This window comes from Rhinolophus sinicus, linkage group LG03 (genome assembly GCF_036562045.2).
Source record: "Rhinolophus sinicus isolate RSC01 linkage group LG03, ASM3656204v1, whole genome shotgun sequence".
NCBI classification, from domain to species: domain Eukaryota; kingdom Metazoa; phylum Chordata; class Mammalia; order Chiroptera; family Rhinolophidae; genus Rhinolophus; species Rhinolophus sinicus.
In genome coordinates this window covers 2781247-2795811 of record NC_133753.1, presented here as the reverse complement: position 1 = coordinate 2795811, position 14565 = coordinate 2781247, and the positions used below count along the sequence as shown (strand labels likewise).

The 14565-nt window shown below is 50.1% G+C and overlaps 1 protein-coding gene across 4 annotated transcripts in view; it reads left to right on the top strand.

The window, feature by feature from the left end:
• The window catches only part of TECPR2 (tectonin beta-propeller repeat containing 2), an 86973-nt gene that overhangs the window by 28126 nt on the left and 44282 nt on the right, over positions 1 to 14565 (top strand). For all 4 annotated transcript variants that reach the window (XM_019747190.2, XM_074326897.1, XM_019747189.2 and 1 more), the window contains exons 6-10: positions 2962 to 3274; positions 5718 to 5850; positions 8912 to 9214; positions 10319 to 11319; positions 13381 to 13564. In XM_019747190.2, the coding sequence (XP_019602749.2) occupies positions 2962 to 3274; positions 5718 to 5850; positions 8912 to 9214; positions 10319 to 11319; positions 13381 to 13564 (1934 nt within the window). The remainder of the gene's footprint in view (positions 1 to 2961; positions 3275 to 5717; positions 5851 to 8911; positions 9215 to 10318; positions 11320 to 13380; positions 13565 to 14565) is intronic.

Sequence of the window (14565 nt, the reverse complement as noted above, 5' to 3'; positions counted from 1 at the left end):
AGGGGCAGGCGGCTTCCCTTGGATAGAATGGTCGGGAAAGCCCTCCGCAGGGAAGTGATCTTTGAGCTGAAGCCTAAATAAAGCATGAGAATAGCATCTGGTCTCAGGGAGTGTAAAATGCCACGGCCCGGGATTAGGCCAGGGCTCTGGGTGTCCCAGGACTCAGAAGGGGACCGCAGTGGCTGTGGGGATGTGGGGCAGGGGCAGGTGCCGGCCGGTGGGGGCACTCGGCGGTGGGCGATGAAGTGGTCCTCTTTGATCTGTGAGCCTCCTCAGGTCGGACAAACAATACATGTGTTACTGCCAGAAAATCTCAGACCCTCGCCATCCCCACACGTGTGTCATCTTTGTTCTCTGTGTTTCTGTGGCATTATGTATGTCAGGACCCTCTCCATACCTGTTGCCGTGTCTCCTGCAGTCCAGGCGTCAGGGACAGCCTGTTCCAGCAGTGCATGCATGCTGCAGTCCATGCTGGGTGCTGCAGTGTGACGTGTACCCCAGTCAGAGCCAGCGTCAAGTTCTGGGACAGTGTCACTGTCATGCCTGTCTGTTGACCTTTGGTCATTGGGCTGCTGAGATTCTTGTCACATCTTGGCTCATGCCCCACACCCGTCTCAGACTTTCATTCTCTCGTTTTGGCATCCACGTCCATGTTCAGCATTTCAGGTCTATGGCACCATAAATCATACATAAAATTAGAAAACATTATTTTACAGCTAGAATGTATTAACCTGAAAGCACTCCTTTCATATTAATGTGGCCCATAAGGGGAATGAATCACAGTAGATTTTTTAAAGTCATCAGTGATTTTTCTAGAAATCATCCCCACCAAAACTAAGGAACTAGGTGAATTTACTGATGATTTTAGGATCCTACAGTGCTTAGACCTTAAAGCTTCGGGTTCTGGGGTCCACTGCAGAATGACATCAGCAAGTGCTGCAGAATCACACTGCAGTGGGTGGTGGCCAGGTCGGGGGTTGAGGACCTTTGCACCCGGCCGGCTCGGGCTGGGCGTCCCAACTTATCTGCTTCTTCCTGACCCACACGTTTCAGCACCTCCTTGGAGCCAGCCTCCTGCCAAGACCCTGCTCAGCATGTCCCTTTGCCCAGAGTGCCCCTTCCCTTTTTCTCACCTGGTGATTGCCCGTGCAGGGATCAGCGTCCAGCCTTCTCATGCCCCGGTCCGAACGTGTCCCCTTGTCTGTACTTGTCTGTGCGCAGCTTGAACCCCCATCCATGGCTCCGTGGGTGTTCCTTTTTGGCTTCACCATATCCTGCGTTCTTGTGCGGGGAGCAGGAGCTGAGTCCCTGTATTACAGTGACCATGCAGTGGTGACATAGGTAGTTAGAGGTGGCTCCCAGCTGTGAGCACCTGCAGACTCATGCATGGAGTCGAGCTTTGTGGGGACTTGCGATGTCACAAGCATTGCTTCTTGTGCCTTCATAGGTTATGTCATTTAACCCTCACTTCACCTTAGAGGTGGGAATTATTATCCCTGGTTTACAGATGAGAAAACTGAGGTATAAAGAGGTTACACACCACATAGCTATTAAAGGTCAGGGCCGGAAAGTGAGCCCAGCTGTCGATCTAAAGCCAGTACTCTTTCTGCTAGTCAAAGTCAGAAATATTTTGGAACCAGCAGGACTTACAGTTGAACTGAAACTCTTCAATTGAACTCCAGTGGAAGGCTGAGATTTGGCAAAGATGTGGAGCAGTGAGACTCTTAGATTGCTGACAGGAGTGTAGGTTGCTACGATCACATTGAAAAAGTGTGACATTGTCTCCAAACTTGAATTTGCTCTTACTCAGCAACCCAACAATTCCGCTTCTGAACTCTCCTTGACAAATTCTTACACCTGCGTCCCGGGAGGTGCTGTGCAGAACGTTCATAGCACTGATGTTCAGGGTGAGAAAGTGATTCAAATGCCCATCGACAAGGGAGGGAGAAGATAAAGTGTGGAATACTATACAGCAGTGAAGATGAAGGAGCGACAGCTTTTTATCATCAGGGATGGGTCTTAGAACTATGACTGAAGTCAAAAGCAAGTTTCAAAAGCATGCAAAGAACATCACGTTTTTAATACAAATGAAAGACAAACAGTATTAAATGCTGCAGTGTTTAAGGATACATGGCTGTGTGGCTACACTAGCAATTAAAGCAAGGGAATAACAACCCAAAATTCAGCCTGGTATTCACACCAGGAGAGCAGAGGGGGCAGGAGCTTCTAGGAGCAGAGGAGAGCAACAATGTCACTGGTGGTTTATTTCCCAAGTTGAAGGATGGGTTCCCAGATACAGATTTCATTATTAGGCTTTAAATTTATATGTATATAACATATCTTTTTCTTTGTGTTAGATATTTCATAATGTTTAAAATAGGAAAAAGTACCAAGCCTGGGGACTAAAAGGAAAATCTGGTCCCTCTGATGGTTTAGAGAAATTTCAAAAGGGCTGCCTAGATCCTAAGGTCAAGCTCACTCGTGGGGCTGTTGGAGTAAGCCCGGCAACTAGACGTTAGAAGGAGCAGGATTTCAGAGCAGGGAGAGGGTGGGCCAACCTGCATCTGTCACCTCCTGCCTCAGTTTCCTTTTCTCTAAAACGGGAGTTGTAATATTTGCCTCACAGGGTTGTTGTAAAGATTAAACGAGAGAGTGGAGATAAAGCGCCGAGTACAGCACCAGCCTCAGTGATTACACAGGAAATAATGACCTTGAAACCAGGAAATGTGCTCAAGGCACACAGCGCTGGGAGGTCTTAAGGAGTGTAAGACAGACCTTGTCCTTGGAGGCACAGGGATGACAGTGTGGGTCAGTGAACAAGAGGAACATAGAAAAGGGTTTGAAAAAAATCAATCTTGTTTAGTCTTCGCCAAGAAATTTCTGTTATGGTGACTATCAGGATTGCCACAATCCCTTTAAATCAGTCTGTGTCTATTTTTCCTTTTTCTCCTGTAATTTCAGCACTGGAAAATTTGGTGCTTGTTTTATACCAGGACTTTGTAAGCAAAGCGATCTAACCTTGTACGCATCGCGGCCGGGGCTCCGGCTGTGGAAGGCTGACGTCCGTGGGACTGTTCAAGCCACGTTTATCTTAAAAGATGTCTTTGCCGGAGGAGTCAAGCCTTTTGAATTGTACCCGCGTCTGGAATCCTGCGACAGGGGAAGTGGCAGCTTACCCGAGAAACACCTGGGGCTTGTTTCATGTTTCTTCCAAGAAGGCTGGGTGTTGAGTTGGAATGAATATAGTATTTACCTTCTCGACACCATCAACCAGGTAAGTGAAGTGGCCCTACCACATCTCAACTTCTGAAGGCAAGGGAGTGCTTACCTTGCTTCTCCGAATGCTGGAGGAAACAGTGCAGGTGCTACTTTTTCCTCTGGGCCAGTCGAGGAAATCAAATGAAGCTTTGGCTATTTCTGTAGATTGGGAAAAAATACTTGGTTTGATACTCGTAGCCCTGCCTCCTGCCCAAAAATTGTGTGGGGTTTTTTTTGGTTTTTTTGTATTTAAGCACAAAATTAAACTTGTTCTTCATAGTCTATTTGGATCATGTTTTTTCTGACTACCAAATGTCTATGAGTGAATGTAATGAAAACTCAGGCATGACAGACACTAAACTGAGTCACTTCGGAGCCCTCGCCTGGACACCGCAGAGTGGCACAGGGGTTTCTCTCCAGCTTTCTTTCCACCTTGTTCTTTTACTCAAATGGAGCCACATTACTTTGCCTTTTTTTTTTAACATTTTACTTAGTGATGTATCTTGGGTAACTTTCCAGGATCATCAAATCGTGGTAGGAAACAATCTGTTTAAATCAGGGTATAACAGATGATTACCATTAGTCGGATATAAGAACTTAAAACAACCAGCTGTTCCTTTTCAGTTTCTCCTCGTCTTCAGAGCAGAGCTTTTACTCTTTTGTAGATAATTCCCACTGCCCAGCCTCCACCCGCCCGTCCTGCTCACCGCCCCCCTCCTGAAGCCAGCAGGCCTCTGACAGACACCCTTTTCTTTCACAAGCCGAGCTTCACTGTGGAAATTAAAGGGTTTTCTTATTTGGTGTGTCGCAACAGAAAATGAGATCAACTGCACCTCCCTGAAGCCTTACTAACTTAGTCCTCAGCCCTTCCTGGTGAAGCAGGTGGCCGGTGCGGTGGAGAGAAAGCTGACTGCAGAGGCAGGACTGGGCTGGAGCTTTGTCTTCTCGGGAGGAGTCGAGCCTGGTTCTGCCTCTGAACAGCAGCCCCTCAGCTTCCTTACCTGGAACGTGGGATGGGAGGGGGGGAAAAGGGGGTGGGGCCACCAGGTATCTTTTAGCCCTGACTTTGTTTCTTTTTGTAAGGAACATTGAGAAGGACATCTTTGTGCTGTTCCCCAGTTACAGAGAACTTAACTTCTGCCAGCGCTCTTTGAATGCACGTGCTAATTGGTGGGGTGCAGACCCATGACTGCACGTCAGCTTCTCCTCTGAGCACTCCCCAGGGCTTTCTCCCGTGGGTGTGATTAACCTCATTCCACAGGCGGAGAAATGGAGACAGGGCTGTCCCCGAGCTGACGTGGTCACCACCAGGGTCTGACCATGCCGACGTGATCAGCAGCGTTCAGACTACTGGCGTGTTTCCAGCTGTCCGTCGGGATTATTTAAGAATTAACAAAGAGCTCAGACCTTTTCCTCTTCGACAGTGAACTGGTCTCTTATTTGCACTGTTGACTGAAAAGCAAAAAGATTTTAAACATCAGTGCGGGCTCAGGAAGTCCTGTGTTTTGTTTGCTGTCTGCTTTGATGTGACATTACAGCAGGGGTGTCCAAACTTTTTTCAACATTTTTTACCAAGGGCCACGTGCGGTAAAATACTCAAACAGCCGGGCCACTCACTCGAGGTGAAGTACGTATTGCCTCACCTGGTTTATTTAAGTAAACTAAATATATTTTTGGAATTTGCTGCGGGCCAATTAACAATGGATTGCGGGCCGCAGTTGGCCCGCGGGCCGCAGATTGGACACCCCTGCATTAGAGGAACCCTCTGTCCCTTCATTTACTCATTAAGAACCACAGTCGAGTGCATCCCAGTCTGTCCCACAGGACTGCACACGGGGGGGTAGGCCTGTGGGCACATTATTCCAGCCCAGGGGTGACATGCCAGACAGGGGCTGTATAAAGTACAGTGAGCGCTGAGGAATCCTGGGCATTGCCAAGGAGGTGCAAACGCTTCCCAAGGAGGTGGCATCTGAATCAAGTTGGAACTGTCCCAGGGAACAAGGGACAGGAAAAATATTCAAGCAGAGGCCTGACATCATGGAGGAACAGGGTGGGTTTGGACTGGTGGTTGTATGTACCTGAAACATGGACAAGGGCAGCAGGCCGGTTGTGTGAGGCCACAGGCCAGTCCCCCAGGAAAAGGAGCCCCATGTTACAGAGAGTGGGGAGCAAGGGAGGACACGGTCTAGGGAGTGGCTGAGAGGTGGGGGACAGACTGCTTGCTTAGTCCCGTAAATTTACTGGCAAGGTGTAATTCCAAGTCGCATATCTGTTAGCTGTTACCTGGCTTTGGATTCAGTTACTCTGCGGAGTTCCCTGAAGCCGTCAAAACAAAGTGCAGGTACCCTCTGACTCGTCTGGGCTCCTACACATGTTCGTGTGCTCTGAACTATTACTGCTGCCAGGTTTTGTGATTTTTTTTTTTTTTTTTTTTTTTGCTTTTGTTTGTTTTTGGACAGGCCACAATTGCTGGTTTGGAAGGATCAGGTGATATCGTGTCTGTTTCCTGCACAGAACATGAAATATTTCTCTTAAAGGGAGATAGGAACATTATAAGAATTTCGAGCAGGCCTGAAGGACTCGCATCAATAGGTTTGTATTGGTTATAAATGTACTGTGTGTATGTAATTGCCGTTTGTAATTTATAAAACTTACCATTTTGCTGGTTAAGTGATTGTAGCCATCTAATCAAGAAGGGTTTCTATGATTCGTAGCATATTGTTTACAGTACTTTTCTTGCAGGTTACCTACTTGACGGCCTATGTCAGACAGAGTCCCCCGTTGGGTCGTGTTGCTCCCCTGGGTCTGGAAGATGGGAGGTTGGTGGGGGAGGTAGGAGGGACAACTCAGTGCCCACCTGACTGAGCTTTGCTGGTCTGGACCGTGTGTGGGATTAATGCTCCAAAAGACAGAGATTTGCATAAGATTTTAGGACCTTCACATCTGTCATCTGGGATGCCTTTTACCCTTCACACAATTTTCCCTTGTAGTATTATCTTCTGTGCCTTTGACTGTTTTTGTAATTGATATAAGCCCAAATTCTAACGAGCAGAGAATCTGGATATGTATTCCCGTGCGTACAACCACGGTACTGTACGTGTTTGGGCTGGTCATTCACCATTGTCCTGTTGGTGACAGCTGAGCCCCGCTGCTCACCGCACTCACGTGTGCGGACTGTATTCCAGAGACTGTGCTAAGCACTTAACAGGCGCGATCTTACAAAACCCCCACAGCAACCCCGTATGGAAGGCCCTGAGTCTATAGCTGAGGAAGCTAAGGCTTCGCAAGGTGCCATGAGGGTCCCACAAACACCACCACTGGGATGCGTGAGCCACACGCCGGGGGCACCTGTCTGGCCCCAGAGCCCCCACATGTGTGTGGCCTCTGAAGATCACAGAGCAGTGTCACAGCGTCCTGTTTGACTCTCCTAACAAACTTGTGGGAAACACGAGACCCGTCTCCCTGCTACTGCCCTCCCACCCAGGCCACCTTCCCGCCTGGGGTTAGAGGGGCCTTGTCCCTTCCTGCTTGCCGTGCCCCTCTTGCCACCATGAACGGGGTGGTGTGCAGGGCTCCTCCAGTCTGCTGCTGCCAGCTCCCCCACACTGCCCCGGTGCCCTGGACACGTCAGACACCACATGTGGGTGCCCCAAACAGCCTGCCTCGATTGGGGTGCTGCCCTCTGCCCCATGCCTCTCCCATCCCCTGCACCCCACCCAGTGCAGGGGCCACTGCATTTGTGACACTTTCCCTGAGTGCCTTGGTTAAGTCCATCACCCCGTGTCTTCACTGAGTTCCTGGGGCCTTTTTCCTACCGCTGCTTTGACTTCAGAGGTGTTTCCTTACCGTTTACCCTCACAAAACTGCATGTTTTGGTTGCGAGGATCTTGTGACTCACCTTCGTGACGCTAACACAGCACATGGCCGGTATCAGAGACCTCGGTACGTGTTTGGTAGTAAGGTGAATCCTCATGTTACAGGTTGGAAAACAGAGGATTGGGGTAGTGGGAGGCGAGCCCCAAACTACCGCTCAGATTTCTGCTTCGGCCAGCATTTCTCTGCCTCACGTTAGTCAGAAGGTTGACCCTTTGCTGTAGCCGTGGGCTCGCTGGGGTTCTGTGGCATCTCTGCCACAGGCCAGCTTCGCTGTTATTTCTCCTCTGTTCAGCGTCAATTACATCTGAGTAACTGCAGGAGGGCACGGGGTCCTGGATAGGAAGAGGCAGCTGACTGCAGACCTCCAGGCCACAGAGGCAGCCACGTGCCCTGCCCTTGGTCACGGGACGGGCCACAGGCTGCCCGGACCAGCCTTCACGGGACCTTACCCTAGCTTTTTACCTTTCTGCAATGTTAACGGGAAAAGAGAAAGAACAGTCTCACATTAGCTGGGTATTGAGCACTTGGAAAGATGAAAATGTAGTAGGAGCTTCCCTGATCCTAAATTATAATCTCTAAGCGATGGAGAGAAAGGGGAGTGAATTACCTCTTAAGTCACAGAGAGCAAGTTGGGATGAATGTTATTCCAAATCAGATTTCAAAAGAAAGGGAATGAGCTCTGACTTGAGTTTCTGAGCTGGGGCCCTTAGCAGTGCAATGAGGGGCAGCTTGCAGAAGAGAAGTGACATGGAGCCCTGAGGCTGAGCCCAAGATGCCTACTGTCCGCAAGGCCATTCTGCAGTAGTGACACATTGTGTCTGCACGGTCCACACATGGCTGCTGAGCACGTAACATGTGGCGAGTGCAACTGAGGAACTGAGTTTTAAGTTTTCTTTCATTTTAATTCATTGGCATTTAAATAGCTACATGGCTAGTGGCTACTATACTGGACGGTGCAGCTGTACACGCGATCTGCCTAGAGCTTGTGGAATCGTCAAGTCACTCCCCTGCCCTGGGCTTCACTCTGCAGGGTCCTGCTCTTCTAGTCCCCAGTGTGTGCTCCGGAGGCTGCAGTGTGCCCCTGACCACCAGCAGAGAGCAGGGGTCCCCGACTGTCTGCAGGGTGATGGCGTGTCTGAGCCCCTAGAACGGCATCTCTCCGGCACGCAGTAGACACTCCATAACAAAAGGATGGCTGAGTGGGTCACCATGGCCTGCGGTACGGTGTTGAGGGGACTATGGCTAGAACCAGCCTGGCCGGCTGCGGGTCATGGGGACAGAGCACAGGTGAGACATTCTGCCATCCACTTCTCACTCTGCCCTCTGCTTACCCAGGACGCTGACTGCTTTAATGAACTTAAGTCCGTCCGAGTGGAAACTTACCTTCCCCTCCATAAAACCTGAGAAATGTAATTACAGGTACACGTGTCTTTTTCAAGTGTCCTTTGAGTAATATTGAAGGTATTCAAGGCATAGGATGAGTATGCGATCGCTTTGACCCCTTTGGATTTGTGAGTTAAAGTGAGACCTGCTCCATCCTTAGTGGCAGTCCCTTCCTGTCGAGTTATTTACAAGACAGCGGTGGTGACTTACTGGTCTTGGTAATGAGCTTCCTGGAGGACAGAAGCCGTTTGTTGGCATCTTTTGTGCGATTCTGTCGTTTCGCTAGTTCTCTGGATTCAGCAGGCTGGTATTTAGGGCAGGATAGCATGAATAAGAACGAGCACGTCACCCTCTCTCAGATAACCAGCACTGAAACCAGAGTCTTCTTTCTCAGTGCGAGACGGTCTGGAGCCGCCGGGATGCACAGAGCAGGCCCACGTGCAGCATGTGGAGAAGCCGGCGGGGGCCACGGCTTCCGAGACCAGGCTCAGGGGCACATCCGTGGCCAGTGAGCCGCGGAGCAGGAGCAGCTCGCTCAACTCCACCGACAGCAGCTCAGGGCCCCTGGTAGCCCCGGAGTCGGGCAAGGGAGGCCAGCCCGCCACGCAGAGGTTCAGCGTGATCAGCTCAGAAGACTTCGACCAGGAGCTTGTTGTGAAGCCTCTCAGAGTGAAAAAGAAGAAGCGGAAGAAGACAGGTAGGTCTGTGCAGAGCCTCGCTGGCCCTCCCGCTCAGGGGCTTCGGGGACGCTGCTTGTCCTGTGTGAGCACGTGCCATTTCACAGATAGCACTTGCATCCCCTCCTGTGAGGAGCTATACCATGAGTGAAATGTGGTATGTGTTATACGCACACATAAAGCATATGCGTCCCCTCCTGTGAGGAGCTATACCATGAAATGTGTTATATTATACGCAACACATAAAGCACATGCATCCCCTCCTCTGAGGAGCTGTACCGTGAAATGTGGTGTATTATACGCAACACATAAAGCACATGCATCCCCTCCTCTGAGGAGCTGTACCGTGAAATGTGGTGTATTATACGCAACACATAAAGCACATGCATCCCCTCCTCTGAGGAGCTGTACCGTGAAATGTGGTGTATTATATGCAACACATAAAGCACATGCATCCCCTCCTTTGAGGAGCTGTACCGTGAAATGTATGTGTCATATGCACACGTAAAGTGTCTCTGTAAGGTTCAGATAGTGACATACCTGTGTGCTCAGCACCCTGCCTAATAGGCCTGGGTTTTCTACTTTTCAATATTTCAATAAAAATTTTGGTTTATTCATGAATACTGTTCATTAGACCTGAGGGTCTGTGAACCTGGAGGGAAAGTCATGGAAACAAGACTTAAGCTGGTTCTTAGATGACTCATTTTATGTTTAGTTGTTGGATGTGTTACTGGATATGGGCTTTAATGTTGAATATCTAACTTTTGACTCCTTGGTCCCTGTTTAGCCTCTTTCGCTAAAGATCACTACAGTATTGAAGGAAAATGTTTCGGATTCCTAAGCATTTTAATAATTTTTTAAAATTGGTCTGTGATCCATTTGTTCCTTTTTTTTTCTCATTTAACATTTTGTGAGTGAGGCCTCAGAGTCCATCATGTGTGGGATATTTGCATCCACTTAAAACATCCCCATGTCAGGATAGTTTGTACTTAAGAGATTTATTCTTCATCCATTAAAACATCCTTTATTTAAAATGTATTTTTTCTTAAGCGAAAATTTTGGTTTTTAATTTGTGCCTTTGTGTAGAACCATACCTCATTTTAAACATTCTTGTTTTAAATTAGAAGGCGGAAGTAGGACCGCCTGCCACAGCTCCCTTGAATCGACTCCCTGCTGTGAGTTTCCTGGTGACAGCCCCCAGTCGCTCCACACAGACCTGCTGTCCTTGACCTCAAGTTTGGGCAGCACCATGGACCAGCTGAGCACAGAGTCTCCCGACCAGGAGAGCAACCTCAGCAGCGAGGCCAATGGTGTCCTGCAGGAAAATCATGACCCAGAAGTGTTTAGTGTCCTGGAGGTGCCTGAACCCGCCCCTGACTTGCTGAGTGAAGAAGATGACAGTAGGACGGAAAGCTCAGGCCTTAACCTGGCAGGCGAGCCTGAGCCGCGCAGTGAGCTGTTGCATTCACTCTCACAGGCGGGGCGAGGTGGAGGCTTGGATGGAAGTGACCTCACAGAACTCGAGGAGCCTTGTCCTGCGGACAATGGACTGAGTGGCAGACAGTCACCCTGCCGAGAACAAGACAGCTCTGCTGAGGCCCAGGAGGTGGGGGGCTGGGAGCCTGATGACCCCCAAGGCACATTTTCTGAAGCACCCCTCCTGGACTCACCCCCAGTGCCTTCCAGCCTCAGTTGGGCCCCCAGTGCTGAGGGGTGGCTGCTGGGGACCAGAGCTGATGAGAGCAGCACCGAGGAGCCCAGCGGAGAGCAGGGCTTCCTAGGCCACGTGGGGGCCCCTGGCCACCTTGGCTCAAATCCCTGGCACACTGTGCCTGATGATGACGTGGACCAGCAAGCAGTGGTCAGTTCTGAATGTGACTTAGGAAGGGTGGGCAGACAGCCGGCTCCGTTGGGCTCTGCCGTGTCAGCCAGCGCCCACGAGCCTTACCTCGAGCAGCCTTCACGGGACCAGGCATTGACATCCAGCGATGAGGAGGACATCTATGCCCACGGGCTGCCCTCTTCATCCTCGGAGATGAGCGTGACAGATCTTGGAGGCAGTCGTTCACCACAGGACCTGAGCCAGCCAGCCACTGATGACGCTGGGCTGCTAAAGTCAGATCAGGTGTGTGGGCTTCTTTCTTAATGGAAGTCATGGGCACACTGATTATTTTTCTTCTGATGGGAAGAAATTATATTCCTACCGCAAAACCTGTAGGCCACATGTTTTGAAGTCTGGGTTTGGGGGGTTTCTGACGCTGGGACCTTGAATGGCTGGTCTAGTGCTGACCTGTCGTGCCCTTGCTCAGGAACCCGCTTCACCAGCAGCAGCAGCGTTGCATCTTGTCCGGCATAGGCGCTTTGTGGTAGTCATCTCCAGGAAGGGCTGAATGGGCCCCGGGGCCATTCCAGAAAACTGGGGGGCAGAGGGCTACACACTTGTGGTGGGGAAGGCTCTGAGCACGTGGGAGGCGGAGAGAGCCAGCGGCAAGACCCTGGTCCCTCAGACTGCTGTGTCCTCAGCCAGAGGCAGAGCAGAAACCAGGCTTGGGGTCCAGTGTCCTGTGGGTCCACCTAGCCCACGTACCCAGGAGAGGATCATTGACTGTTCTTGGGCATTTTATAGAAGAAAGTGATTGTTAAGAAGTGCTTACTTTCTTCAGCAAGTAATTATTGTTAGAGGTACTTGGTTTCAGAATGAACCGTGTGTTGTAACTTTTCCTACTAAGTAGACGTGAGGTATGGGTTATGAGTGAGAACTTAGAGCTCCGTGTGCTTTCCCACCATGCACCGCTGGGTCTTCCCGTGTTAATTGTGACGTTTGGGCAGCTCTCGCGTGAGCCAGGCACCATGCTAAGCACTTCACGAGTTTAGCTCATTTACTTCTCCAGAAATAAAACAAGTGAGGAAGTAGGTACCGTTGTGGTCCCCGTTTCATGGAGGAGGAAACTGAGACTCAGGACAGTTGAATGGCTTGCACGGGTTGGAGCAAGGGCAGGGCCGGCCTCGGGACCCCCTCTCAGCCTCTGCTGCCCGGCCTCGAGAGACACATGCCCTGCTTGCCTGTTTTGAGGCAGAATGCAAAAAGGCTAGGCCTCTGGCTCCCACATCCTTCCTTTCTTGGGCACCCAGGCTGCCAGGCTGCCCTTGGTGCCAGGGGCCTGCTGATCGTGGGTCTCAGTCTCAGGGAGGAGCCAGACACGAGTGCCCATCATCTCATTGAGTGGGGCTTGGCTGGTGATGAGCAAGGCGCAACACTGTGGGAAGTCCGCAGGGGTACCCGCCCAGTGCCAGCATTACCAGGCAGATGGGTCTGTGGGGGTGGCCCATGGGGATTCTAGGCCAGAACTTTAGAAGAGCCCTTCCCCAGGGACAGGGAGCCTGGCACTTTGAGGACCTGTCCCCTGCCTTCAAACCCCCCGCCCCCAGCTCCTCCAGTGAACTGGAAAGCCAGGAAATGGTGGGGGGTGAGAGTTGTGGGGGTGGATAAGGCTTGTCATGGTGAGCAGAACCAGAATGCAAAGGGCGGGGTACCATTCTCATTGAAGCAGTTAACTTCCATATGTGGGAAATTGTGCAAATACATTGACTTCTTTTGCAGTTTCTTTTGTTGAAGCACAAAAACTTTATTTAGTTTCATTTTTAAAAGGATCCCAGCAACTGCACTTTACGCTACAAATTCAGTCGGGCAGAGCGTCCTGGCCAGATTTCCATCAGCCACGTGGTGTGCCTGGGCCCCGTGATTGGAACAATGCTTGAGAAAATGTGGTGGGAAAGCAGATAGTGGTGTGCTGCTTCTCCTCACGCATCTGTGATGATATTACGTACAAAACATCAATTTGCGTGCACATGTTCAGGAACATGTGTCCTTGTGTGAAGTGAGGTATGCCTGTAGAGTGAAGCCAGATCCTTTTAATGTAAGCATTACGTTAGGAAGGATGTCATAATACGACCAAGTGTTATTCAGGCGTGCTATGGGGTCCAGAGGGGACAACAGCTCCCATTTCGGAATGCTTCTATTAGAGCATGGCCCAAAGATAGCGGGGGAGGCCCTCTGCATGGCTTCTGGAAGATCCTTTCAGCTCTGACTTCAGTGGTATCTGCACGCTTTTCTTGGGGACAACAGTACGGCAAATGCAGTGAGCGTGTCAATTCCGCAGCACTCACCGGGCTCTGTCCTTGTTAGTTTGCAGAAAGCTGGATGGGCTACTCTGGCCCCGGCTACGGCATCCTCAGCTTGGTGGTCTCCGAGAAGTACATTTGGTGCCTGGACTACAAAGGTGGCCTGTTCTGCAGTGCCTTGCCAGGTGCTGGGCTGCGCTGGCAGAAGTTTGAAGACGCCGTCCAGCAGGTGGCGGTCTCACCCTCAGGTTTGACTCCCGGCCCCGCCTCCCGACCCAGGGGAGCCCCCTTAGCACCGGGTCCCCCCAGCAACTCCGGCCATTGAAGACGTGCCTTTCCCGCTAGGGTGAGGGGTTTTCTCCAAAGAACATGAGTTGCTTTGCTGGATATCTGTTAGTAAATAGTGCTGATGTATGTTCGGTTTGAGGTTTTCTTTCTTTATTAATTCCAGTGGTAACATATGAACATGTTGTTTGTAAACTATACAAACAGCTTGAATTTTGAAAGATATTAACACACTAGCTCCTTATAAAAATAGAATGTGTTTCTGTTTCTTAGTGTTGCTTTAAGGCAGCTCGAACTAGTGAAGATGGGCCCTTGCACATGTCGGATGTGTTCCCTATTTGGTTTCCTTTTTAGAAATGTGTTTGAATGAGCCGCCTGCAGTCTCTGGGTGGGTGGAAAAAGAAAAGGCATTCATTCTGTCACGCGTGAGGAAGCCATTTTTAGCGATCTATTGCAACAGACATTTCCTGAAGGACGTTCTGCTTGAATGAAATACCTGCCCTATCTGCTCCTCTGCTTTGTCCTGTTGGTCACTACACCGGTTTGGGGGATAGACAGGTAGCACAGGTGTGTTCATGTGTTTCTTTGCCTTGTAGTTCCGGTTCACGGTTCGGACGTTGGAAGGAAAGTCAGGAAACTGAGTCTGTGACCTCTGACCGGTCCTCGGTGGCTTCACGATGGAGTTCCCTTAACTCTCCCTGGTCTTTGTCGCTATTTAAAATACTAGTTTGTTCAGGGTTGCCTTGGTTTATGTCTTTGCTTGTTTGAAAAATATTTCTCCTTAGCAACTGAGACAATGACCTACTCCATTAGCTGCATTGTGTAATTGTGCGTTTTAATTCTTTTTCTGTCCTTTACCTTTGGGTTCGTCTCCCCAGCCACTTAGAAACTTTGGTTCTTTCCTGATTATGTTAATTACCTTGTGTTTCCAAACCATTCAGTCCCTTGTTGCTCTAGTAAGAAC